The sequence below is a fragment of the Chinchilla lanigera genome, unplaced genomic scaffold (genome assembly GCF_000276665.1).
Source record: "Chinchilla lanigera isolate Chin_1 unplaced genomic scaffold, ChiLan1.0 scaffold00001, whole genome shotgun sequence".
In the NCBI taxonomy this organism is placed as follows: domain Eukaryota; kingdom Metazoa; phylum Chordata; class Mammalia; order Rodentia; family Chinchillidae; genus Chinchilla; species Chinchilla lanigera.
In genome coordinates this window covers 22670598-22698455 of record NW_004955402.1, presented here as the reverse complement: position 1 = coordinate 22698455, position 27858 = coordinate 22670598, and the positions used below count along the sequence as shown (strand labels likewise).

At 38.8% G+C, this 27858-nt stretch overlaps 1 protein-coding gene across 1 annotated transcript; it reads left to right on the top strand.

Annotated features, from left to right (window-relative positions):
- Positions 1–27858, top strand: Slc39a6 (solute carrier family 39 (zinc transporter), member 6). Its single transcript, XM_005372806.2, has 10 exons — positions 1–682; positions 2437–3162; positions 5040–5223; positions 6031–6200; positions 7758–7976; positions 18385–18490; positions 21699–22076; positions 23641–23721; positions 25523–25713; positions 26660–27858. The coding sequence occupies exons 2-10, from the start codon at positions 2446–2448 to the stop codon at positions 26810–26812; spliced, it is 2199 nt and encodes a 732-aa protein (XP_005372863.1). The 5' UTR covers positions 1–682; positions 2437–2445; the 3' UTR covers positions 26813–27858.

Genomic DNA, 27858 nt, shown 5'->3' with positions numbered 1-27858 from the left:
GAGGCGAGCGCGAGGCGAGCGCGAGGCCGCCTTTCCAGCTTGCATGTCTCCGGCGCGCGCGTTGCAGCTCCCGTCTCTTAGGTCGCGGCCCCGCGCTCGAGGCACGTCTCACTGGATACCTTGGACCCCTCCAGAGAGACCAGTGTTGTAGTGCCAGGGCGGCCCTGCAAGGCCCATCAGCTGACCGAACAGCTCTGGGAGACCCCGACGAGCAGGTCTCGGGCCTCAGAGAAGCGCAGGGACGCAGAAAGGTTCGGAAAAAAGGACCCCTGACTACTCCCAGTTCACTCAGACCTTGCCGACACCTCCGGCTCGGCGCCACAGCTCCTCCGCCCCCCGCGCGCCTGAGGCGTCTAGGAAGGCGCGGAAAAGCGGATCTGTCTGGAGTCGGGGTTCCAGAGCCGCACTGCGCGTGCGCCGCGGTGCCTGCTGCGGGGGGCGGCGGTCCCCGGCTTTGCGTGGCACGCGCCGCTGCGACTCCCGATTGTCCTGCTCCGGAGGCGAGGGTGCTGGGCGTGGCTCCCCGAGGCTGCTCGGCGGGACCGAAAAGACCGCCGCTGTGCGCGCGGTGTGAAGGCTTTTCGGAGAGACCACCGCAGGCCCGTCCGCACCGTCCGGAGCCCCCGCGGGGAACCGAACCTGCGCGTGGGGCCGAGCCGCGGGACGGCGAGGCCGCGAAGCGGTGAGTTCCGCAGGTCGGAGTGGGACTGCAGGAGGAAAGCCCCGCGGCCCGGGGGTCCGCGGCGACGGGGTCCTGGGAGCCAGGCCGGGGGTCTGCAGAGGAGGGATGGGGGGAGGGTCCGCTGCTGGCCTCCCTCCTCGGGAGAGCTGGACTTCCCTGCTCGGCATGCCCAGATGGCCTTCGGGGATCCAATAGAGGACTTCGAAGTGATGGGCTCTACTTTTCATCCTGTATTCAAAGAAGGTACTGACGCGTTTAAAAAGCCCTTAACGGAAGCAAAGCTTTGTGTCCTCTTTTCCGTTTTCTACGCTCTGCCCTCTTAGGCCTTTTCTTTCAGCTTTTTTTTGGCTAACCCACACAGACCTTCAGGGAAGAGATCCGATGACCAGTATGCGATTGCCCTGAGCATCCTCCCTGCCTAAGGCACGGGGCCACTTAGAGTTGCCCCTGTGTTTGTCCCCACCCACCCCGCGCCTTGCCTCACTCCTGGGAATGATTTTTAGTGGTTCTCTTTTGCCTGGTAAGTGAATTTTTAAAACTTCAGGCCAGGAAACTGGGCGTAGTGGCGTACTCCTGTAATATCAGCGCGTTCGAGGCCAACCTGGGCTGTGGAGAGTTTAAGGCCAATCAGGACTACAGGATGAGACTCCGTGTGAAAACAAAAGGAGCTAAAAACTTCAGTTCAGGAAGATTCCTTGGGAACCTGGTCCTAGGCTGGTTACCTCCTGGGAACGAGCACTTGAGCAATACCTGAGTTTAACATAGATTTGTTTTCCTCATTCAACTTGCACAATATGTATTACAGCCTTTTCAGGTGAGATCATGAATGTGAGAGCCTGGCTCAAGGAAGAGCAGCCTTGTAAATAGTAGGTTTTGGTTGCCCCAGGTGTTTTTGTTTTAGTCTTAGATCCGGAACCTCTGGATCTCTTGCTGGAGACAGGAGTTTGGCCGCTGTCAACCGTCTATCATTAGATGGACATTTCCTGGGTTCTGAGCTAACCTCTCCACTGATCTGACTATACTCCTCTCGTTAACTGATATCTCAAGCCCTACTTGGATTTCAAACACTATTGGGTGAATGAGTAGTAGTAATAGTTTGTGGTAAAATTCTAACGGGTTTGTAGCAACATAGGAACAATATAGTGCAGTTTTCATTAAGTGTAATCTCTTGAAAGAACTACGATGCAGTCATTCAAGAGAAAATATATTGGTTGATGAGAAAGAAAAAAAATCGGATAAAACGCAACACTTTTGAAGAATGGGATGGGGGAATGGATGCCTTAAATGGATTTTTATATAAGGAGAATATCAGTTTAAGAAAAAAATTTTAAGTATGAATTCTGGGATTATATTTTGGTGTTTAAAAGTTCTTTTATGAAATGATGATGGGGTGGTTAGGTAGGTTTGATTCGGTTTTAAATCATTGTTCTTCATACAGGAAAAAGTTGCATTATGGCTGTGGCCATATGGGTCTCTCTTGTCTCTGAATTACTGTTGATTTTACAGTTCTGATTACAGTCTTGGCATTCACTATCTCCACTTGCTTTGCTCTTTTACCAATACAAGGAGAAATCTTAGTACTCTGCGCCTTCTCAGTACCTAGCATCACTCCAAATGATGTTCTGTAAACCTTGATTATTTGATTAGACATTAATTTAATTAGACATTATTTAATGAGACATTAATTAGCATGAGGTCTCTTAATTCAAATTGCTATAGAAGTGGGTCAAGAATTTCTTTTTCATCTTTTCTAGGAAGGTGCAATGGCAAGGAATTTATCTGTAATCTTGATCCTGACCTTTGCCCTGTTGGTCACAAATCCCCTTCATGAACTAGAATCAGCTGCTGCTTTCTCTCAGACCACTGAGAAAATTAATGCGAATTGGGAATCTGGCATTAATGTTGACACAGCAGTGACCACACGGCAACATCATCTACAGCAGCTTTTCTACCGTTATGGAGAGAACAATTCCTTGTCAATTGAAGGGTTCAGAAAATTGCTTCAGAATATAGGCATAGAAAAGATTAAAAGGAGCCATACCCACCATGACCATGAGCATCACTCTGACCACGATCGTCACACTCATCATAATCGTGCTGCTTCTGGTAAAAATAATCGGAAAGCTCTTTGCCCAGACCATGACTCTAATGGTTCAGGTAAAGATCGCAGAAACAGCCAGGGGAAAGGATCTCACCGCCTGGAACATACCAGTGGCAGAAAGAATGGCAAGGAGGGTGTGAATGCTGGCGAAGTGACTTCTACCATGTATAACACTGTCTCTGAAGGAACTCACTTTCTGGAGACATTGGAGACTCCAAAACCTGGAAAACTCCCCAAAGATATAAGCAGTTCCACCCCACCCAGTATCACAGAAAGGAGCCGGGTGGGACGGCTGGTTGGTAGGAAAACCAATGAGTCTGTGAGTGAGCCCAGAAAGGGCTTCATGTATTCCAGATACATAAATGACAATACCCAGGAGGTAAGATAAATGCTGTTCAATCCTCTAATATACCTGCTTGTCTGTCTTGTCATTGCTCTTATCTCTAGTTAAGGAACATAAAATAAAATTTTTAAAAAGTTGGGGGTTACTAGGAATCAAACTCAGGACCTTGCACTTGCCAGGCAGGTGCTGTGTTGCTGTATACCTGGCCCCTTAAAAAATTTATTATAAGGGGCTTTTTGTTGTTGGTTTGTTTTTTGATGCAGGGTCTATGCAGTTCAGGCTGGCCTTGAACTCATTATGTAGCCCAGGCTGGCCTTGAACTCAGCAATCTTCCTGCCTCAGCCTCTCAAGTGCTTGGATTACAGGAATGCACCACTACACCTGGCTAATTTTTTTGCTTTCTCAGCAAGGTACCTGGCTTACAGTGAGCCTACAGTGCTGGAAACATTCCTGATACAGACCTTGAAGAGTAGGTGTTTGGTGAGAAGAGTGCTGCCTGCTAGAAATTTTTTCTAATACTTATAAAATGTAAAATGTCTATAGAAAGATATTCAGGTTATTTTTGGAGAAAAGCTTTAAAGGTGAATTACTAATAAAAAATAGAAAATGGAGACATTGAAAAGTAGGAGTTAGAATCCATGTTTTAGGAAAAACTGTTGAAATGGCTGAAGAACAGCAAGGGTAGTGTGGCCTCCATGGCAAAAAAGCTTACAATAACTTGTAGAGTGATTGAAAATTGCAGCAGCTACCAAGAACTTCATACTAGACAAGCTCAGTGTGTGGTTAGAGATTCAGAGTTCATGTGGTTTTGCACTTCAAATTCCCACCTATTGCACGAACTTAGCTGAAAGATATCAAGAAAAAAGAATTAATTGATATACTTTAGTAAGAAAAACTTGAGTACTGCAAACCAGCATTAATATGACACAGCAGTGACCACCTGGTAACATCATCTACAGCAGCTTTTTTACCACTATGGAGAGAACAATTGCTTGTCAGTTGAAGGGTTCAGGAAAATGCTTCAGAATATAGATAAAGAAAACATTAAAAGAAGCCATATCCACCATGACCATGAGGATCTATACTAAGATACTAAAGTGCTTGTACTAAGATAAGTTTGGAATAATCCTACTAATAGTTATAACTATAGCAACAATGGTTATGAAGTTTCTTCTTAGTGGTATTGTCCGAGAATTGTGGGAGTCTGAACTGTCCTTACAGAACATCGGAAACAGGCACAGGGGTTTTTTTGTTTTGTTTCATTTCGTTTTGTTTTTGGAGGGGAGGTTAAATTGTGTAAAGGAGTTTCTCTTCAAACCAAGGTTCTTAGCCAGTTAAATTGTTGAAGACATTTGCCTGCCAAGACAGGTTTGCTTTGTTAACCAGCGTTGGAAGAGAAATCTGCATAATTTAATATCCTCATTCTAGAGCATTACTTTGCCAGGTATGTAGACAGAACTGAGCTAAGTTTTTACAAGTAGGGTCATTGATAGAAAAACACGTCTTGGGCTTGTTTAGGCCACATAGGATAGCATTAGTACTAAAATATATTTCTCAATCCCTGATGAATCCCATTTCAGAATTAAAGCTCATTTTCTTAACAGGTTTATACAATGAATTAACAGGCTTGTGAATTTTCATTTATTCTCAAGCTTGTTGTACTTGAGGTTTTTTCTCTATGTGACTAATGACGGAAGTGCTTCTCTCAAGTAGGGAGAAGGTAGCATAGTACCACAGTGTCATTTCCTCCACATAACTAGAAGCAAGTTCCAAAGTACTGAAAACAGAAGTTGATTTTAACATGAATTGACCTAAGTAAAGAAGAACTTTTAGTAAGGAAAAGGTATGTTGAAAAGTACATTTTCTCTAATGGAAATGCCTGTCAGTGATTTTCACTGCTTTGTTTCCTTCAGTGTTTCAATGCATCAAGGCTGCTTATGTCTCATGGCATGGGCATCCAGGTTCCACTGAATGCAACGGACTTCAGCTATCTCTGCCCAGCCATCATCAATCAAATTGATGCTAGATCTTGTCTGGTTCATACAACGAGTGAGAAGAAGGCTGAAATCCCACCAAAGACCTATTCTTTACAAATAGGTAGAATTGCCTTTTTATGTTAAAAAAAAAAAACCTCCTAATAGATACATTTATGTTGTACTTCTTATATTTAACATCAACCTATTCATTTTTTTATCATGATTCCAGATATATCATCTAAGATTTTCTCTACCCAAAATATGAAGAAAACAAGTATAATTTAGCGTTTCCCTTTTAAAAAAAAGTCAGAAAGTAAAACTTAAGTGATGCCTTATCTGAGGTCATCCCAAAAGATGAGTCAGGATCACCTCAAACTTGAGCTTTTTATATCATGTCACACTGTTTGGGAGGAGGGTCAGAGTTCATCTCTGTTACTTAGGAGCCTAATTCTGGTATGCTCTTATTGTGAAACTAGGATAAGTCCTGATATGGTATATGTCACATTCTCAAAAGCTATAAAGAAGAAGAAATAATTGCTTTGTTTACTGGGAGATTTTTTGAGTTCCTAGTTTCCTTCTTGCTCCTTTTCAGTTTTAATTTTAAACTTTTTCCTCTTTCATAATTTAACTGTTCTGGGAATCTAAAGGTTCAGGTAAGCTAGAGTTCATCCTTAGAAACATTTTTTTCTCCTCCTTCTGCCCCTACTTGAAGAATTTTCAATTTATGATCCTTATCTGAAAGATTCTTAATTACTAGTCAGGTTATCCATTTGAGTTTCTCAGTTACAGTGCTATTGCCATAGTCCTATTTGCATTGTTTGTTTTCTTGTTAACTTCTTTGGTCTTACATGTTGCATTGTGCTGCTCTCCAGAAATCTCTCTTTAAAAGTTATCAATTGTGTGATATTCCTTTGCTCTGTTTTAACAGCCTGGGTTGGTGGCTTTATAGCCATTTCCATCATCAGTTTCCTGTCCTTGCTGGGGGTTATTCTTGTGCCTCTCATGAATCGGGTATTTTTCAAATTTCTGCTAAGTTTCCTTGTGGCATTGGCTGTTGGGACTTTGAGTGGTGATGCTTTATTACACCTTCTTCCACATGTAAGTACAGTAACTTATCCTGTTATTATTCAGCATTGAAAATATTTGTAGATATTTGATTCGTACTAGAATTCTTTGTATCAATATGTATTAAAGACCAGGCGTTGTTGGTGCATCCCTGTAATCCCAGCAGTTGGGAGGCTGAGGCAGGAGAATCATTGTGAGTTTGAGACTAGCCTAGGCTACAAAGTGAGTTCAAGGCCAGTCTGAACTGCATAGCAAGACCCTGTCTCAAAAAGACCACCCCCCCAAAAAAGGACTAAAATTTTGGCTTAGAGAAATGAATTCTACAATATTTTCAGTAACAAAGTTGCATTGTTGTGCTAGATCTTAGTATATCTTCATGGATTTTTGCGTTCCTCTTTAAAGAAATCTAAATAAAGACTAACTTTTTGAACCTACTTAAAAGTAGACAAATTCTACTGATACTAGTACTATGCCAGACTGCAACAATGGGAATTGTCTGCTTATCTCTTCCTGTAGTTACCACGGAAGTATAATACATGACCATTTATGTACCCAAAACCTCAGGCTTTCTTGAGTAGATTTATGTGCATATTTTGAGATTCACACTTCATGACAGGAGTGAATTCTTAAAACAGATTTGGTAAAGTGAATTTACTTTTGCATTAAATATGTGGGATATAGCTGTGGCCTAGTGGGCAATCCTATAATCACAGCACTCAGGAGGGAGAGGCAGGAGGATCACTGTGAGTTCAAGGCCAGCCTGGGTTACATAAACAAGTTCAAGGATAGCCTGGGCTCCATAGCTAGACCTTGTCTCTAAACAAATAAATAGGATAAGTCTCAGGCAGTAAGTATTTGGATCTCATTTTTTAAAATTTCCCTTGGAGATTTTTAGATAGTGGAAAAGGAAATCATTCTATTACTAGAACACTATAAATCTCAAGTCTCTTCAGTAATGAAAAAAAACTATTTTGTTTTGACAAGTTCCCTGACCACCAGATGACAGTTGAGAAGTACCTGCAACACAAAGTGGCATGTATATGAAGTTGCTCTGTGACCTCAGTTAGTGCGCTCCACACCCAGCTCCCTAACATGCAGTAGCAGTAGTTAGTTACTGCAGTGCTCAGCTGCAGGCTCCTGGGTCAGTGCATGTAGACCTGAGAGGCCTCCTGGGCCCATTCACTATACACAGACTAGGCTTACCTGGCTATGACATGGCTGATGACGCTGGTATGATCCTTTCAGTTGGGAATATGAACAGTAAATATGACCTGCCAGTTATATCTAGCAATTCCCTGTTAATTGCGGCCACTTTACCTTGTCAAACGGTAAAAATACCTAAATATTCTAGGGAGTATATCTGTCTTTATGCTAAATAGACCTACTATAGTAAGTACCATAGTATATAACGTACGTTAAGCTCTAGATAGCTAGCTGCCCATTGGTTATTTTAGTGTTCCCTCAACTCCTAAGTGTCCCATGAATTGCCTACTTCTGAATGATTTCAAATTTGACACCCCTCTCTTGGCCATTTTTTCTATAATGTATGAAACTGATGAACTTATAAAACATGTATCACTTTGCTTTTAGTCTCATGCAAATCACCACCACAGTCATAGCCATGAAGAGCCATCAATGGAAATGAAAAGAGGCCCACTTTTCAGCCATCTGTCTTCTCAAAACATAGAAGAAAGTTCCTATTTTGATTCCACATGGAAAGGTCTGACAGCTCTAGGAGGCTTGTATTTCATGTTTCTTGTTGAACACGTCCTTACATTGATCAAGCAATTTAAAGACAAGAAGAAAAAGGTAAGAAAAAGCATCCTGGGTACTCACTACTGCATCAGACATTTACCTAGAGTAGCACTCTAACTAGATTTTTAAAATAGCCTGTCCAGATTGTATAGTCTCTACTGAAGAGGGATTCAGTACCCTAGAGGCACTTTTCTGTCCCTGAGGCATTCCTGTAGAGCAACAATTCTATATCTTGATAACCCTAGAATTTTCTGTCTTCATGATTCCTGGAAACTCATCCGAAAGTAAGAAAGACAAGAATAAGCATCTATATAAATGACCATATGCAATGTACAAACAGGGCCTTTAAGCCCAGAAAGGTCATGGATATACAATCAATAATAGTGATTACAATTAACTGTGGTGGTTGATTTTAAATTCTTCACTTAGTAGCTGAATGTTCTGTTGTGTTTCAAAGGGTATGTGGCATTTACAGACTTACTCTTTGCAAACTGGACCATAAAATAATATGAAGCCATATGCTTTTTTTTTTTCAAGTAAAAATACCTTCGAGACCTCTGAAGTTATCTCTCTCTTATCTAATATGATTAGGCTAGTAAGTTGAGAGAGTGTTAGAAAGAATTCTTAGAAATGACAAGTGCAAGCTGGGCATGGTACCATATGCCTGCAATCCCAGCACTCAGGAGGCTGAGGCAGGAGGATCACCCAGAGTTCAAGGCCAGCCTAAATGCCAAGGATATAGCTCAGTGGCATAGCGCCTGCCTGGCAAGCACAAGGTCCTGAATTCAATTCCCAGTCCCCCGCACAAAAAAACTTAAAATACATAATGAGGGCTGGGGATTTAGCTCAACGGCACGGTGCCTGCCTGGCAAGCGCAAGGTCATGAGTTCGATTCCTGGTCCCAGGAAAAAAATAAAATAAATTAAATTAATAAATAAATAAATAAATAAAATAAAATACATAATGAAACTCTGTTACAGCCAGACATGGTGGCACACGCTTGTAATCCTAGCACTCAGGAGGCTGAGGCAGGAGGATCGTTATGAGTTCAAGGCCTGCCTGGGCTACATAGTAAGTTCAAGGCCACCCTAGAGTACATAGTGAGTGATAGTGAAACCCTTTCTCAAAAGGAAAGAAAAGAAAAGAAACCCTGTTACAAAAAAAAATGATAAGTGTACCTCTCAGACACTTTAATTTGACTTACATGTATTTATTTGATATTGATAGTGTCTTCTTTCAACTAGAGAACTGTTGTATTTTTTCTTTTTTTAATAGCCATGCTATATATTTATTTATTTATTTTTTAGCCATGCTATATTTCATGTACTATTTCCAATTTTTGTTTCTTTAAATTGAACAAGAGGTTATACACCTGTAAAGTTATTCTAAGTACAGAACTTAGGTTTTAGAAATTTTTTAAATTTTGTAAAGTGATTGCTTTACATAATTTGATCTTTTTTTAGCAGCTTGCCTTTGGATTTTTAAAAGCATTTAACTTACATGTTCATAAAAGTAGCTATTACCATCATCATTTCATAGTTGAAGCAACATGTAATTAAATTGTGCAATTATAATAGCAGGTATAACTGGCATGAAGAGGTTTGAAAACTAACAGTTGATTCTTGTTGAGCATTGAGCTTACTGTGGGAAACAAGCATGTGTGAACAGGAGAGCAGCTCGCTCTATCCTATGAATATTTGCCTTTATGGATTTTACATTCACTGAAATCTCATTTAGTAAATTTTGAAGCCTCTCTTTAATGAATGTAAATGGAGCCAGGAAGTTAAATAATGGTTCATTGCAGCCATGTACGTTGATTACAGGCATGCACTATTCCACCCAGCCCTCTGTGTCTTATCTCCAGTGCCTAGAGGAATATTTGGTACTTAATAGATGACTGATATTTATTGAATCTGCAAGAAACCTAAACACTAAGCATAATTTCTAGACAAAGTCTTCTCACAGGAATTTTGCAAACATAGCATGGTCTTTTCCCTTTTTGGAATATGTTGTTTACTTTTTGTCAAGGGTGTCCAGATCTAGTATTATGTAATAGTTTTCCATTTCATTTGGTTCTTTCAAAAAGGAAAATCTATTTTTCATATAATGGATTTTGGGAGCACTTCAGGCATCTAAGAGGACATTCTACTTAGCTTTTTCTTTTAGCAATCCAAGCTGCACCCTTGGGAGGTTCTGGATAGCATAGTTTTAGGTCACCTGTTCTGTGTGTCAGTCTGAAATCTCTAATTCCAGTTAGGGTCACTTCTCATATATATGCTTGATACATACAGTTAGACCCTTATAACAATTCAACTTCAAACTTTCTAACAGTGAAGGTTATTATTCACACTGGAAATCAGAGAATCATTTGTGACATGCTTCTCATCCCCATTTCCAACCTAATTTTATTAACTGTGTCTGTGACCATTCCATTTCTCTCTGTCTTCCTTCTCAGTCTAGTCCAGACCCTAGTAACAGCAGTTACGCTATATCTGGCCTGTCCATGTTATTTTGTTTTCCTTCACAAATTAGGCAGTAATTTGTTTAAATACAAAGATGACAAGGTTGTATGCACTACCTAAAATCCTCCAATAGCTTCCCATTGCTTTGTTGAAAATGTCCACTACCCTTAACATGATTAGCATTGTCTAGACTCCTTCAGCTGCCTCAGCCTCATTTCTAGCCAGTCTTTCTCTTTGACTAGCAATGCACCAGTCTGTATTTCTTTTAGTTCCAGAATGGTCCTGGTCCCTTCCTGCTTCAAGGCCCTCCCACATACTGATCTTTGCCTGGAACACTTGTCTCCCTCCTCCATAAAACTCTTGCTTAAATCTTAGTATAGTTGTCACATTTTTTTTTTTCAAGAGACTGTCCTGAAATGTATTTAGGTCTCATTTTTCTTTTGTAAAATGTGCTGAATATTGGATTCAGAGGACTGTGTAATTTTCTGTGCTAAGTCCCTTTCCCTATGGATGATAAGCTCCAAGAAAACAGAGACTGTGTATGTTGTTCTCTATGTACTGTATCACTTAGCATGGGGGGACATTGTATGTCCTTAATACTTAAGGAATGAAAAAACATGGTTCAATATATAAGTTCTAGAGTCATTACCCAATGAGAAATGAAGCAGTAACTAAATATTTTAAGGTACCTTTAATTCATTTCAAAAACATGTACAGTTATTATATACAATTTTTAAAAGTGTGAAACTTTAAAATACTGTGAATTCATTTATTTTCACAGATATTTAAGTACTTTCTTTGATACCTCAGAGAAAGCACAGGGATGAATATAAAGATTTGTTTGTGGCTGGAGGTGTAATTCAGTGGTGGAGCATGTGCTGCATGTATGAAACCCTGAGTTCCATTCCATATACCAAAAAAAAGTGTTTGCCTTTAAAAAGTCATCTAACCTAAGAAGACAGAGATGTTTTGTATTCAGTTAGTCCTGTAATGTAACCTCAGCTATGGTGATGGTTCTTCTAAATTATATTCAAAGATGCTGCATATAAGAAACCTATTATTTGTTTGATAGTTTCCATCACTTTAAATATTTTCTTCCACATAAACAGGTAATACAGAGGTCCCATTAATCAGTGTGACCTTTACACAGCATAATTCTTCCATTGGCCCCAGATAGGGACCATAGTGTTGAGGATGGTTAAAAAGTTCAGTGATTTAAAAACAAGTAAAATAAAAAGTGATAGTTTCAGGGCTAACAGACACTTGCTGGAAAAGAGAAAACATAGTGGTGATTTGTTAAAGAAAAATATTTTAGTTTCTATAACTAAAAAGCTAAGTTTAGTTTTAGGTTATAAAAAGTACAAGAAGCAGCTGGGCATGGTGGCACATGCCTGTAATCCCAGCACTCCGGGAGGGTGAGGCAGGAGGATTGTAAAATCCAATGTGGTAAATTTAGTAATTTAGACTGTCTAGAATTATATAAAAGATTTGGGAATGTAGCTCAGTACAAAAGTCCTGGGTTCAGTACCCAAAAAACAAAAGAAAAAATGGATAAGAAGATGATATTTCGTGTCCAGAGTAAAAACATAGAGGAAACCAAACAGTTGGTTACCAGATCATTAAATGCCAGGAAATGCCGCTAGCTGGTTCTAAATTACTAACCTACGGTAGAGTTTCTTGAGTTTAATGTACAGATGAATCACCAAGGGATCTAATTAAAATCCACATTCTGCCTCATCATTTTTGGAGCGTGGCCTGAGAGGTTGCATTTCTTTTTTTTTTTTTTTCTGGTACAATTTAGATATACATAATGATAACATTTATCATAAGAAATTTGTACCTGTACATGACATATCTTACTTTTTTTTCCCATTCCCTTCCCCTCCTTATTTACAAATGCTTTGTTTCCATTTTTTTCTCTTTCTCTTGTCCTTTCTTTTCCCCCTACCCCCTCACTTGTTCCACTTCTCACTTGAACATTTTCTTCCCATTTCCCAATATCTATTATAAAGTTTGGTCCTTATTTACACTTTCAGTTTCTTATAGTAGAGAAACAATGCAGTTTTTAAACATGTGTTTCCAGTTTATTTCACTTAAGAGTATGGTATCAAGATGCATCCATTTAGCTAGAAATGTCTCAAGCTTATCCTTCCTCATGGTTGAGTAGTACTTCGTTGTATTTTTTTAAAAAAATCTACATCTTTATCATTCATCAGTTGATGGGCATTTGAGCTGTTTGGGAGGTGTAGCTATGACAAACTGCTCTGTAAACATGAGTATGCATATATTGCTGTGGCATGATGCTTTTAATTCTTTCAGGAAGATACCAAGATGGGCAATAGGTGGATCAGTTGTAACCTTTATTTTTAATTTTTTGAGGAATCTCCACATTGATCTCTAGATTGGTCGCACCAGTCTAAACTCCCACCAATAGTGGAAAATGTTTCCTTTTCCCCACAGCCCCACCAGAATTTGTTACTTGGTTAATTTCTTTTTTTTGTTGCAGTTATTGGTTAATTTCTTGATAATAACCATTCTTTATGGAGTGAGATGGAATCTCAGCATTGTTTTAGTTTGCATCTCTCCAATGACCAGTGATGTTGAACATTTTTTTCATGAACTTATTTGCCGTTTGTATTTCTTTATCTGAGAAATGTCTGTTCATTTCAGATGCTCATTTTTGGGTTAGGTCTTTAAATTTGGGGGGTCTGATTTTTTTGAGTTCTTTATATATTCTGAATATTAGTCCTCTGTCTGAGGAACAGCTGGCAACAGTTTTGTCCAGTACTATGGGATATCTCTTCACTCTGTTGATGATTTCTGTTGCTGTGCAAAGCCTTTTTAATAAGATGAGATCCCAGTTGTTGCTTCTTTGTGATGGTTCCTGTACAATTAGAATTTTGTTCTTAAAAATCTTTGCTTATACCATTGTCTTCAAGAGTTGTACCTATTCTGTCTTCCAGCAGATTTAGTGTTTCTGTTTTAATATTTAGATTTTTGATCCATTTTGATTTCAGTTTAGTGCATGCTGAAAGACATGGGTCTAGTTTTAATATTTGGCATGTGGAAAGCCAGTTTTTCCACCACCATTTATTAAAGAAGTTATCTTTCTTCTAGTGAAGGTGTTTGCCTCCTTCATTAAAGATAAGGTAGCTGAGTATGTTTGGAGTTATTTCTGCACCTTCTAATGTGTTCTGTTGATGCTCAGGTCTGTTTTTTTGCCCATACCATTCTGTTTATATCACAGTAGCTTTGTAGTATAATTTCAGGTTAGGGACTGTGATTCTCTATGCCTTGCCTTTGTTGCCCAGAATTGCCTTTGCTGTTCTAGGTGTCTTCTAATTCTAAATAAATTTTGTTTTCTCTATTCTGTGAGATGTGCTGTTGCTATTTTGATACAGACTGCATTAAATCTGTATAACAATTTTGGGAGTATGGCCTTTTTCAATATATTGGTTCTTCCTACCCAAGAACAAGGGATATCTTTTTCCATTTTCTTTTTTATTTTAAAGAGAAAAAAAACAACAAAGAAAAATAACAATACAAAAACAATAAAAATGATACAGAATTTCAAAATAAAATGACAAAATTAACAGTGGTTATTATATTACATATTGTTATCTTCAACGAAGTTGCTCAGATTACTAGATGTAAGAATGCAAGATTGATCAAACAAAGAGAATAGCTGGGCATGGTGGCACATGCCTGTAATCCCAGCATTCAGGAGGCTGAGGCAGGAGGATCATGGCAAGTTCAAGGCCAGCCTGGGCTACAAAGTGAGTTCAAGGCCAACCTGAACTGTATAGCGAGACCCTGTCTCAAAAAGACATAAAAAGAAAAAGAGAGAGAGGGAATAAAAAATAATTTAAAAAAAATTAGAAACAATACAGAGCTTCACTAAACAAGATGGTAGGAATTCAACAATGGTTGCTATATTGCTGTCTTTCCATTTTCTGATATCTTCAACCTCCTTTTTCATAGCACTATAGTTTTCAATATAAAGTTGTTTTACTTCCTTCATTAGATTGATTCCTAGGTATTTCATTTTAAGGGATGCTATTCTGGAAGATACTGTTCACTAGTTTCTCTTTCAGTGAGTTTGTTGTTTGTGTACAGGAATGCCGTTGATTTCTGAGTGTTAACTTTGTGTCCAGCTACACAACTGAATTTGATTATTAAATTTAGAAGTCTTTTGGTAAAGTCTTGTGCAGTCTTCTCTGTAGAGTATCATGTCATTTGCAAATAATGATAATTTTACTTCTTCCTTATCTTTATTTCTTTTCTTTCTTTCTCTTGCTAATTGCTCTGACTAATGTTTCGAGAACTATATTGAATAAGAGTGGTGGCAGTGCACATCCTTGTCTTTTCCTGATTTTAGAGTGAAATCTTTCAGTTTTTGACCATTTGGTATGATGTTGGCCGTTGGTTTGTCATAGGTGGCTTTTATCAGATGGAGATAAAGACAATTATTCCAATTTTCTGTAGGGTTTTTATAATGAGTGGGTGTTGGACTTTTCTGCGTCTATTGAGAGAATCATATCTTGGCTCTGTTAACATGGTGTAATACAGTTATTTATTTGTGTACATTGAATCCTCCTTGCATCCTTGGGATGAATTCTACTTGGTCCTGATGTATAATCTTCTTGATAATTTGTTGTATTCTGTTTGCCCGTATTTTATTGAGGATTTTTATGCCTATGTTCAGTAGTGAGATTGGCCTGTATATCTTTTTGACTAGCTTTGGTAATTCATTTGTATCTAGAAATCTGTCCATTTTTTCTGTATTTTCCATCTTATTAGAATGCAGATTCTCAAAGTAGATATTGATGATCTTCAGGATTTCTGTAGAATCTGTTACGATTTCACCCTTTTCATTCGTAATTGCATGGATTTGAGTCTTTCCTTTTTTTTGATAAGGTTGGCTAGCGTTTGTGAATTTTAATCTTTCAAAGAACCAATTCTTCAATTCATTAATTCCTTATATTGTTTTCTTAGTCTTAATTGCATTAATTTCTGCTGTGATTTTTATCATTTTGTCCCTCATATGAGCTTTGGATTTGACTTGTTTTTCTTTTTCTAGAAGATTAAGATTCAACATTAGGTTATTTGAGCTTACTCTGTCTTTCTGATATCAGAATCCACCACTGTAAATTACCCTGATAGGACTGCTTTGTTGCATCCCATGTTGTATTGGCATTATCATTTTATGGTAGAAACTATCTAATTTCTTCAATTCTCTCTGTGACCCATTGTCTGTTCAGGAGGGAATTGTTTAATTTCCATGTGTTTATGCAATTTTTGTGGTTTCTTTGCCATTGATTTGCAGTTTCATTGCACTATGATCAGATAATATGCATGGGATAATTTCAGTTCCTTTGCATTCACTTAACCATGTTCTGTAAGCTAGTACATGGACTATTTGGAGAACACCCCATGTCTAGCTGAGAAGAAACGTATTCTGATAGGGTGGAACACTGTAGACATCTGCTAAGTTCATTTGTTCAAAAGTTTGGTTCAGTTCTGATATTTGTTCATTTTTCTGTCTTGTTGATTTATTTGTGACAGTGGGGTATTGAGATTCCCCATTAACTTTGTACTAGTGCTTATTTGATTTTTCATGTCTGATAATATTTGTTTTATATAGTTGGGTGCACTGATTTGTATACTTTCAACAGAATTTTTAATCTTCTTACTGTTTGAACCTCTTTCATGGATTCTATTTCTTTCCTATGTTGGGCATTCATGGTTTCCATCATTTTCCTAAGCCCCCCTATTTTTTTATCTGTATCTGCTCTAGTACTGCTAACCATAACTTTCATTATAGTTGCCATCTATGTAGTTACCTGAGAGATTATTTCTGATTTGATTTTTTTCCTAGAACCTCATTCATCTGTTTTGTTACTTCTGATTTTATCCCTTCAGAGAGTACAGGTGGGTGGCTTTCAAATTATTCCACCTCATTGCCCCATAGGTTTGCCTTTGGTGAGCTGGAGTTGTATCTTGCTTAAGTGTCTTCCATTCATATTCAGTTTAATTCCTCGATTGATGCTTCTAAATTGCTTATGGTAGGTAGCTTTATTGCTAATATTTAGAACCCTTAGGAAATGACTACATCTGCTGTCTTCCAGATGAAGGTGGCTTTAGGGTTTTGAGACTGTTGCAAGATCTTACTTCTTCTGTTCTTTGATGATGAGAAGTTGCTGCCTACCCCCTGGTTTTTGGCACTGGCCTATAGTATTGTTTATGACCCTTAGCTAATCTCAATCTTGGCATACCAGGAAGAACAACTAATTAGAAAAATTACGCCATCTTGGCTAAAGTAGCACAACCAGCAATACCAATAACATCAAACACAGCCTAGAGCATGACAAACTGTGGTAACGATTAATTTGCCACCTTTTACCATATGAACTAAATTTGTGATTATATAAAAAAATCTAAAACAAAATTATATATGGTAAATATGTCCTCAATATGGCAGTTTTACCCTCAGAAGACAAATTTGGAAGAGGTAGGGAGAAAACAGAAATACAAAAAGAGGAAGAGTTTAGAAACAAGGCTGGAGGACAAAGGAAGATTACACAAACTTTGGGAAACTGATGAAAAAGACAGGCGGGAAAGAGAAGGAAGAAATAAAAAGAACATAACAATAATACTAGAAACAATGTTCACTTATATAAAAACAAGAACAGTCAATCAAAAACAAAACAAAAAAAATTTATTTATTTATTTATTTATTTATTTATTTATTTTTGCAGTACTGGGGATCGAACTCATGACCTTGCACTTGCTAGGCAGGGTCTTATGCCACTGAGCTATATCCCCAGCCCTGAAAAAAGATTTTTAAAAAGAAGAAAAAAATGTCCCCTTCAGAGCATGGTTCTGCTGTCACTGGTAGATACAGAGCCCAGATCCATGTTGATTAATCCCAGCAAGGCAACCATAGATTTAAAGTAGGGTAGTGGATAATCCCAGCAAGCCTGCACCTTCAGTTCCACTGAAGTTCAAGCTGGTTTCTGGCTGTGAGACTGGAACTGTATTTGTTTAGCTTGCAACATTTGGCATATCTCCTGCCAGCATTAACTCCATTCTGCTTCATCCTGACACTGGGTTCCCTAGATGAGACTGGAACCATATTTGTTCAGCCTGCAACATTTGGCATATCTCCTGCCAGCATTAACTCCATTCTGCTTCACCCTGACACTGGGTTCCCTAGATGGAGCCAACATCCAGCTGCTCTGAGTTCTAATTTCAGTTGTCCTGTCTCCATGATGACTACTGGCTAGTCACCCTCTCCTGGGGGGCATCTGAGTCCAAATAGCTCACCAGCCCCTGCAGTCTGCTGCATCTACTGCTGTGTTCCACTGGTGTCTTTTCTCCATGGAAGCCTCTGGGGTTTTTAGTAGTCACTGTGAGTCCGCAGGTTTGAGCTGCCCCTTCCAAGCAGTGAGTCAGGCCTCAGAAAGTGCTGCCTGCTACCTCCTTTTTCTGCACTGAGATTTCTCTGTTTGCTCTCCCTGTGGGCTTCAGTTCTCACATCAGATCCTTGCTAGGTCCCAGGGACCAACTTCCCTCCTCCTTTTCTTCCTTACATGACTGTATTCTAGAGTGGCTCATTCTCTGCTGTTTGCCATTCTGTCGTCTACCCAGAAGTCTGAGTGATTGCATTTGTGACAAGCTTCCAGAGGACACTTTGCTGCTTGCCTAAGAACCCACAGCAGATGACCTCATGGGACAGTCAGAGGATGAAATGTGTGGTTTTTCCCAAACCTCATTTTACAGAGGCATTTTTTTTTAGCCATTATGACAGTTACTCTGCCAAAAATTCATTACGAGGTGCTGTGCAAAATAAGTACAGGCCCTGCCCTTATGGCTTTTATTCCAGTAGACATCTGTTCATTCTGTTGGCTTTTTTCTGTCTTTTGTTTACCTGTTCATTTATAGCTATACATACAAGCAAATCTACTATTTCAAAGTACTGCTTTCCCTTGCTATTTTAGAACCAAAAAAAGCCTGAAAACGATGATGACATGGAGATTAAGAAGCAGTTGTCCAAGTATGAATCTCAACTTTCAACAAATGAGGAGAAAGTAGATGCAGATGACCGTAAGTCCCTATGAGTGGGGACCAGTGGGAAGAGGTGGGGCTGTGTCCTTTTGGTTTTGTTCTTTTTTTTTTTGGTGTCAGAAATCAAAACTCGGGACCTTGCACTTGCCAGACAGGCGCTCATGCCACTGAGCTATATCCCCAACCCTTGTTCCTTTAAATATCTCATACTTTAAAAAAAATTGTCAGTGGGGCATGATGACTCATGCCTGTAATCCTAGCCCTCGGGAGGCAGAGATAGGATGATTGCCATGAGTTTAAGGCCAGACTGAACTACATAGCAAGACCCTGTCTCAAAAAACAACAAAAGAATTGCCAATGAGTAGGTTGTTTCTATATGTATTTATATTTCTTTGCATGTATGTGTGTTTTTATGGGGGGAGGTGCTGTGATTGAACCCAGGGGCTTATACATGCTAAGCATGGCTATATCACTGAGTTTCCCCTCAGCCCCTGTAGTTTCTTTTTGTTTGTTTGTTATTGGTTTGTTTTTTGAGACCAGTCTCTTTATGTAGCCTAGGCTGGCCCTGAACTCACAGCAGTCTTCCTGTCTGAACTCCTTGCTGCCAAGGTTATAAGCATGTGCCACCACAGCCAGCCTGGTAATTTCTTATTTTGAGATAAATTCAGAGTTACAGAAAAGTTTCAGGAATAATGCAGCTGTACATGATGGCATATGCCTATAATCCCAGCACTTAGGAGACTGAGACAGGAGGATTACAATGTGTTCAAAGCCAGCCTGGGCTATATAGTGAGTTGAAGTTCAGCCTGAACTATGTAGCAAGACCCTGTCTCAAAAGAGGGGAAAAAAAAGAAAAGAATAGAATAGAGTAGTTCAAAGAATTACTGAATATCTTTCACTCAAATTTTCTATCTAGAAGCACACACACATTTTTTTCTGAACTACTTGAAGGTAAGTTATAAACATGATACTTCCTTTTTATTTATTACTATGGTCCAATTCAAAATCAGGAAATTTGCCAGGTGTGTAATCAGAGCTACCGAGGGAGCTGAGACAGGAGAATAACAAGTTCAAGGCCAGCCTGGGAAATTTAGTGAAACTTGTCTCAAAACAAAATTTTAAAAAGGGGTAAGGATATAGCTCAGAAATAGAGCACTTGCCTAGCATGCTGAAGACCCTCGATTTAATACTTAGAACTGAAAAAGAAATCAGGAAGTTTATACTGATGCAGTACCATTCTATAGTCTGTAGACCTCTTTTTTCTTCCAGTTGTCTTTATTCCTTCTCTCCACCCAAAGGAAAAAAAAAAAACGGTCCAGTGTGCAAGCCAGGACTGAATGTTGCTCTTACTTGCTTCTCATTTAGTTTGTATAATATATTTTCATGACTAGATGATCAGTTTGGGCTGGAATACCAAAGTGGAATTACATCCCTTTTGGTGACGTGACGTGCCACCCACTGTGATGCTTTGTCACTGGTAGTTCTTGTTTTGGTTACTTGGCTAAGGTCATATCTACATGTTTGTCTTGAAAAGTTACTATTTTTCCTGTAACTGTGAGCATGGCCTTTCTTACTGGAAGGACTCTGTTAAGATTCATGTTCTTAAATCCTGCTTCTTGCTATGACCTTCAAGGCCTACTGTGCCCTTTACTCTCCCCCACTGTTCTCTCCACTGCAACTTTATTGCCTTTCTTCCTGTGAGCACATGCAGTTTGTCTCTGGGCCTTGCACTCACCGTTCCTTCTGCCTGGGGCGCTCTCCCAGATTTTTCACATGAATTCTTTCTATTCTTCAGGTCTCAAGTCAGATATACCCTCCTAAGAGGCCCTCTCTGATCATTCCAGTGCAGCAGGTTTCAGTTACTCTCCTTCATTTCACCCTTTCTTAATTGGTACTGGTGCATCAAATTACCTAGTTTGTACATGTGCTTGCTTACTAAGTGGGGTGCTCTCTCAACAGGAATTTAAGGTTTCTTGAAAGTAGACATTTTACTGTGCTCCATTCTATCCCCAGGCAGACGAGAAAGCCCAGCATAGTGTAGGTGCTCATTAGATAGTTACATACCTAGAAGGTTTCCTGTTTACCCTACATTTTCCAGTATGCTGTTTTTCTCTAAAGAGTGAGTAAAATCCCTCACTTCCTCTTCTCTCCTACCCCTACTTCTTTTCCTCCTCCTCCTTTTTTAAAGAGATAAGGTCTTACTAAGCAGTATAGGTCTGCCTCAAACTCATGTTGTAGCTCAGGCTGGCCTCAAATTCTCCGTCCTCCTGGCTCAGTCTTCTGAGTGCTGGGATTGCAAGTGTGCACCAGCATGCCTGGCTTCACTCATACTGCTTCTATTCCCTCTTCAACTTTTTGAATGGACTCCAGTGAAATCAGGGGAAGAAATAGTGGCTGGAGAATTGGAGCACAGGGACAGATATGCTCCCAAGAAAATGGTAATAGTACAAGCCAAAGAAGTAACAACCTTACTGTGGCAAGTTTACTTTTTCTTGCCTAAATAGATAATAAATGCTTTGTGGTGATGATGAAATAAACTAGGTTATTTTGTTATTCTTTGAACTTAACCCTCCAGAAAAGAAGTCAGATGACAGGATTATGCAGGTTTTGTTTTCAATTTTTGATATTTTTCTAAATAAAATAAATATTTTAAATAGCTACCATAATATTTTTAAGAGTAAGCGTATGATTTATGTGTAGTCAAAAATAACTCAGCTTTTAAAACATAGGGAAGTAGAAGAAACTGAAAGAGAATCAGTAGGTTAGTTATTGAAAGTTAGTGTTTAAAATCCATTCCTGCCAGGCACACTGGTGCACGCTTGTAAGCTTGTAATCCCAGAACTCGGGAGGCTAAGACAGGAGGATCACTGCAAGTTCAAGGCCAGTCTGGGCTACAAAATGAATTCAGAGCCAGGGATATAGCTCAGCCACACAGCACCTGCCTGGCAAGCACAAGGTCCTAAGTTCAATTCCTGGTGCCAAAAAAAAAAAAAAAAGTGAATTCAAGGCTGGCCTGAACTGCATAGTAAGACCCTGTCTCAAAACGACAAAATAACAACGAAGTAAATAAAATCCATTCCTAATGTGTGAGATCATTCAATTTCTAATGTTTAGTTCTGCAGGTGTGAGAGATAAAGACACTTTAAGATCATTTGTTGCTTTTTGTCTGGTAATGTTTCACATGTGTCCCAAATACATTAACCAGGCCTTCTGACTTCATTCCAGTGTCCTTTGTGTTTATTCTTAGGAACTGAAGGCTATTTACCAGCAGACTCCCAAGAGCCCTCCCACTTTGATTCTCAGCAGCCAGCAATCTTGGAAGAAGAAGAGGTCATGATAGCTCATGCTCATCCACAGGAAGTCTACAATGAATATGTACCCAGAGGGTGCAAGAACAAATGCCATTCACATTTCCATGATACTCTGGGCCAATCAGATGACCTCATTCACCACCATCATGACTACCATCATATTCTCCATCACCACCACCACCAAAACCACCACCCCCACAGTCACAGTCAGCGCTACTCTCGGGAGGAGCTGAAAGATGCTGGCATTGCCACTTTGGCTTGGATGGTGATCATGGGCGATGGCCTGCACAACTTCAGCGATGGCCTAGCAATTGGTATACATCTATATTTTTTTGTTCTTTGTTGTTTGACTTAGAGATGATATTAAACACCCAGTCATTTTTACAAAAGAATAGGCTCATTTTACTGTAGGTAAGGATTTTAGTGACTGAAGTGACTAAAATTATCAAAATGTTATTTTCTTTGGCTACTTTTACAAAGCAGTGCTCAGCGAAAGTTAGAGATAATTAATTGCTAGGATCTGTGCCTAGCCTGTTACATAAATTCTATCAAAAGTAGTGTTTCATTTACAGTACCTTAAGATTAGGCTTTAACTTGCCAGGAACCTGTATGAGGTTTTTTTCACCCTATAATTGAATTTCTCTTATTGATGCTATAAACCGTGTTTAATAAGGTAAAATCTTTTTTTTTCTTTTTTTCCTTCTTATATTGGGGATTGATCTCCAGGCACACTCTTACCACTGAGCTACATCATGAGCCTTTTTTTATTTTTTGTGTGGAGAGAGGGTCTCACTAAGTTGCCCAGGCCTGAAACTTATAATCCTTCTACCTCAGTCTTTCAGGTAGCTGGGATTACAAGCATGTGCCACCATGCTGGTTCTGTCATCTTGTCTTTTATGCTAAAAGAATCTTCACGTATTTGATAAATCCAGTTATGTTTATATCTATAGAATTACAGAATTTTTATTTCAAATTATTATGCCATAATTCGGAGATAATAAAACACAAATTTTAGTCATTTAGTTCTAGAAGGAACCATGGAAATTATTACAAACTAGGCAGTTGAGGCATGACAAAATGGCAAGGAGGCAGTGCTCTTTTATAGCCAGGCTGAGGTGAGTTCAGACTTGGTTTCCCAGGAGTCTATTACTGTTCCTTCCACATTATTTGTACACATTATAGTAATCAAAGGAGACATAATGTCTAAACACACAGTCATGGTCAATAATTGATCAGTTATGTATGTTTTTTAAAGTGGGAATATGGGATAGCTATTTGTCTTGGAATCTTATAAGAAAATGAATGTAAACAATTCTAATGATAGTGAATTTTCAGAGGCTGTGAAACATTTATATACTTAACTGCAGAATATTTTTTCTAAACCTTTTAAAATCAATTTACACTGTATTCTTGAGTAAGGGTTTTATGTGATAGCAGTTACTTCTTAGGTATATAGATCTTCTACTCATTCTAAGGCATAGTTGAATTTTTCCTTCTCTGTTGTACCTGCTTGTGCTCCTCTGAAAAATTTAGACCTAATGGAATGTAATCTAAGATTTCTTACAAAGAAGATAAGAGCTGACTTCGAGAAGTCTGTATTTATTCACAGCCAAAATATAGTTTTGGGTTTTTTGACCTCATTTTGTGTGCCACTATTGAGAAACCCTCTTGTAATTTCAAGAGGTGTAATTTCAGAGACTGAGGCAGGTGGATTCTAAGTTCAAGCCCAGTCTGGGCAACTTAGCAACTTAGCAAAACCTCATCTCAAAATAAAACATGAAAATAGGGCTGGACCTGTAGGTCAGTGTGGGTTCCATCCTCAGTACCCTCTGCTCCCCAAAATAATGTGTCTGAATTTTTTCTGGTTGATTTTTACAGGGGCTGCTTTCACTGAAGGCTTATCAAGTGGGTTAAGTACTTCTGTCGCTGTGTTCTGTCACGAGTTGCCTCATGAATTAGGTAAGAGAGCTATATAAATTATTTGTCATAGGAGCAAAATAGCCTAGTGGCCCTGGCTTTTCCTAATGAGCATTCTAGCGTGCATCTTTATAACTTTTGTCCCTTCTCATGAGTCTGAGGACCAACCGGACTTTCTTTCCTTGCTGGGCAGAATTTTCTTTTTTTTTAATTGGTTGGTTTGTTTTTGGTGGGTTTTTTAATTTATTTATTTGTGTGTGTGTGTGTGTGTGTGTGTGTGTGTGTGTGTGTGTTTTTTAAGAGAGGGTTTCACTATGCAGTTCAGGCTGCCTTTAAACTCACTTTGTAGCCTAAGCTGGCCTTGAACTCTTAAGTGATCCTTCTGCCTCAGCCTTCTAAGTGCTGGGATTACAGGCATGTGCCGCCACACCTGGCCTTTTTTAATTCTTATGAGACAGGGTCTTGCTTTGTAGTTTAGGCTGTCCTTGAACTGACTATGTAGCCCATGCTATCCAGAACTTACAACAGTCCTCCTGCCTCAGCCTCCTGAATGCTGGCGTTACAGGCATGCACCACTATGCCCAGCTCCAAGCAGAATTCTGACCCAACAAGTACATCATTGCCTATGTGGTGTTGCCAGAGAAGCCTGGCTCCCTGTGTGTTCTTTCTCTATTAAGTATCTTTTTATGCCCCTCTACTGGTGACAGCAGTGATTGTTTTCATACACATACTGTGATTAAGGCTGCAGCATACAAAGAAATGATTTTCATTAACAGGAAAATTGAAGAAAGGATCTTACTGGAGCTGAAGAAAAGGGGAGTTGATGAGTTGTATCTTGACATATTCATCTCTCACTAGGAATTGAAACCTTCTGTAGTTGTTTTGATCCCAGTTTCTGTCCTGGTTTTTCTCCTTATGGACACATACTTCTTCATGTGCACCCTGATGCTATTTCCACTTTTTTTTTTCTGGAATTGGGAATTGAACCCAGTAGTATTCTATCTCTGAGCTATATCTGCAGCCCTTTTTTAAATTTTATTTTGAGACAGGGTACTGCTAACTTGCCCATGAGTGCCTCAGAATTGCAGTGCTCCTGCCTCAGCCTCTCTAGTAGCTGGGATTGCATTGCAGTCGGTGCCACGGCACCGAGCTCTATTTTCGCTTTTGTTCCTTGCCATGTGTTCAGCCACTCAGAAGGCCTCTCTTCTGCCTGCTCAGTACTTGTAAGTAAACCTCGGTATCTTGTTTGATTTCCACATTTGAGATCCTTCAAGCCCCTTGAAACCTGTCAACCATTTTTATCTTTATTTATCTCTTTTTCATGTTCATTAGCTCTTAGATATCACCTTTACATTTGCTAATCATTTCATGTGTTCTCTACCCTCCCCTTCTCAAGGAATTACAGGCTCCTTAAAGACAGTACCAGATGGGCTGGGGATATAGCTCAGTGGTACAGTGCGGCCTGGCAAGCACAAGGTTCTGAGTTTGATTCCTGGTACCAAAACAAAAAATATTTCAAGACAATACCAGAGTAATGTACTAGCTTTGTGCTGTTCATTAGTTGTTGACAAAGTATAAGCTCTAAGAAAGTGTTGGAGGCCAGGGATGTAGCTCAGCGGTACAGTACCTGCCTGGCAAGTGCAAGGTCCTGCGTTCAATTCCCAGCACCAAAAGAAAGAAAAAAGTTTTTAGTTTACAAGAGCTGTGTTACTTACATTGATCAACATTGCTATAATCCTAGGTTGGTTTCTTTTCTTTTTTCCTCAAAAGAGAGAAGACTCTTGGGTATGTATCTTAAACATGATTTCTCAATTACTTTACGTTCTTTGTTTTCTGTTAAAAGGTGACTTTGCTGTCTTACTAAAGGCTGGCATGACCGTTAAGCAGGCTGTGCTTTATAATGCATTGTCAGCCATGCTGGCGTATCTTGGAATGGCAACAGGAATTTTCATTGGGCATTATGCTGAAAATGTTTCCATGTGGATATTTGCACTTACTGCTGGTTTATTCATGTATGTTGCTCTGGTTGATATGGTAAGTTTTAAGAAGTCAGATGACATTGACTAAATATAATAGAAAAAATATTCAGTAAAATTCATTTCTAAAGAGGTTTTAATTTAAATGTAAGTGATTCTAAATTCAGGGGTGGTATGTAATAATACAGTTCCTGTCGGGTGTGGTGGCTCATGCCTATAATCCCAGTATTCGGGAAGCTGAGGCAGAAGGATCATCACAAGTTAGAGGCCAGCCTGGGCTACATAGTGAGTTCAAGGCCTGCTGAACTGCATAGCAAGACCCTGTCTCAAGAAAATCTGTCAATCTACTTTCAGTTTTGGATTGTTGGACATATGCACACCTTTATTCTGCCAACTGTGCACCAGGATACACGTAAATAGCTATCCTCCTCTGATGTATCTTTTTAGAGGAGAATTTTAGAGTAATAATGAGGCTCTGAATTGTTTGTAGATTGGAAATAAACCTAGAAGAAGCCATGTATTATTGGCATGCTGGGTGTACTTCAGAATGCTTGATGTATCCTTATTAACTGACAAAGGAGATTTATCCTTTTGTCACCAACATCCTCACAACAATCTGAGCCAATTTTATTGATAAAACTGTACTTTATTGAGTGTTGGATTTCCTATCCTGAACTAAAAAGGTGAACCACGTTATATCCAGTTCAAATATGCAGGGTATAACTGAACCAGGGAAATCAGTATAGCTTTTCATTTCCATTTTGGTCCACTTGCGCCAACTGGACTAATACAGATATTTTCTTGTTCAGAACACCGTGAATAATCATTGTTAAACTGCTAGGAAATGCAGCGTAAGATTATTAAATTTGCTATGTATGTAGCTATGTTTTAATGAATTGAGCTATATTATAACTACAAAAAAAGATATATTTTCATAAAAAAATCTCCTAAAAATTAATTTGTAGTTCTGAAAACCTAAATGTTACTTTTTTTTTCTTTTTCAGGTACCTGAGATGTTACATAATGATGCTAGTGACCATGGATGTAGCCGTTGGGGATATTTCTTTTTACAGAATGCTGGGATACTTCTGGGTTTTGGGATTATGTTACTTATTTCCATATTTGAACATAAAATTGTGTTTCGTATAAATTTCTAACTAGGTTATAAATGCTAGAGTAGCTTTAAAGAATTGCTGTCTATAGTTTAAATGGGTCATAGGGAGATGAATTTGTATGCTGTCATATACAGCATTTAAAGTTAGTGGATTTTGTGATTTTTGTATTGAATATTACCATTTATTATGCTGATAGGGTCAGTTATGTTGGTAACATAAAGGTACGTTTTAATATTTAAGTTATTCTATTTTGGAAATAGAAGCTATGTGTGCAATCCACCAATATTCTCAGTTTATTGTATGAACAAGATATTTGACATGACATGTTCTGTATATTTCCGGAAAATGTCTTTAATACTTTGGTACACTAAGTTAATACAGTAATTGTCATACTGGATCTAGGCCTCTGAAGAATTGTTGATTTCAAGAACATGCACAAAGCCTAAGTGTAAGCTAATGAATGAGAAGGGAAAAAAGAACCTGAGAGTGAAGAGGTGTAGATTTCTTATAAAAATCACAAAATTGGTGATAATATAGAGGGGGAAATAGATACAACTTTTAAAAGGAATAAGTAGTATAGAGTACATTCATAAATAAAGTATTACTGTTCCTGTAAAGACATAGCACTTTTCATATACGTACTAATTTAGTTGTACATTTGTTTGTAAAATAGCAAAATCTAAGTATATTTAATGAGTTCAGGCAGTGTATCACTTGGCCAAGAAATTGGAATTTGGAAGTATTTGTGTAAAGATATGCAAGATGAGTGTAGTAAGTTTTTGTGTCCCTGAAAGACTTTGTCATCACCAAATTATATATCAGCAAAATTTATATGATTGGATGTTCTGGTTTTCTCGTTTACCCAGTACCACAGTACTACAATTTGGATCTTTGTGAGGACACTTAAAACCCATTCTGAGTATATTTGACTTCTTGGATTCAGAAAGTACTTTGTACCTTATGGTGCTTCAGTGTCGTCATTGTGAGCAATTGTCCTTTTATATATGGTACTGTAGACATACTAGAGCTTCTGTGACATTGTCTAGATGTTTCTTTCTTACCAAATAAATGCTTCATGTCAGACATCA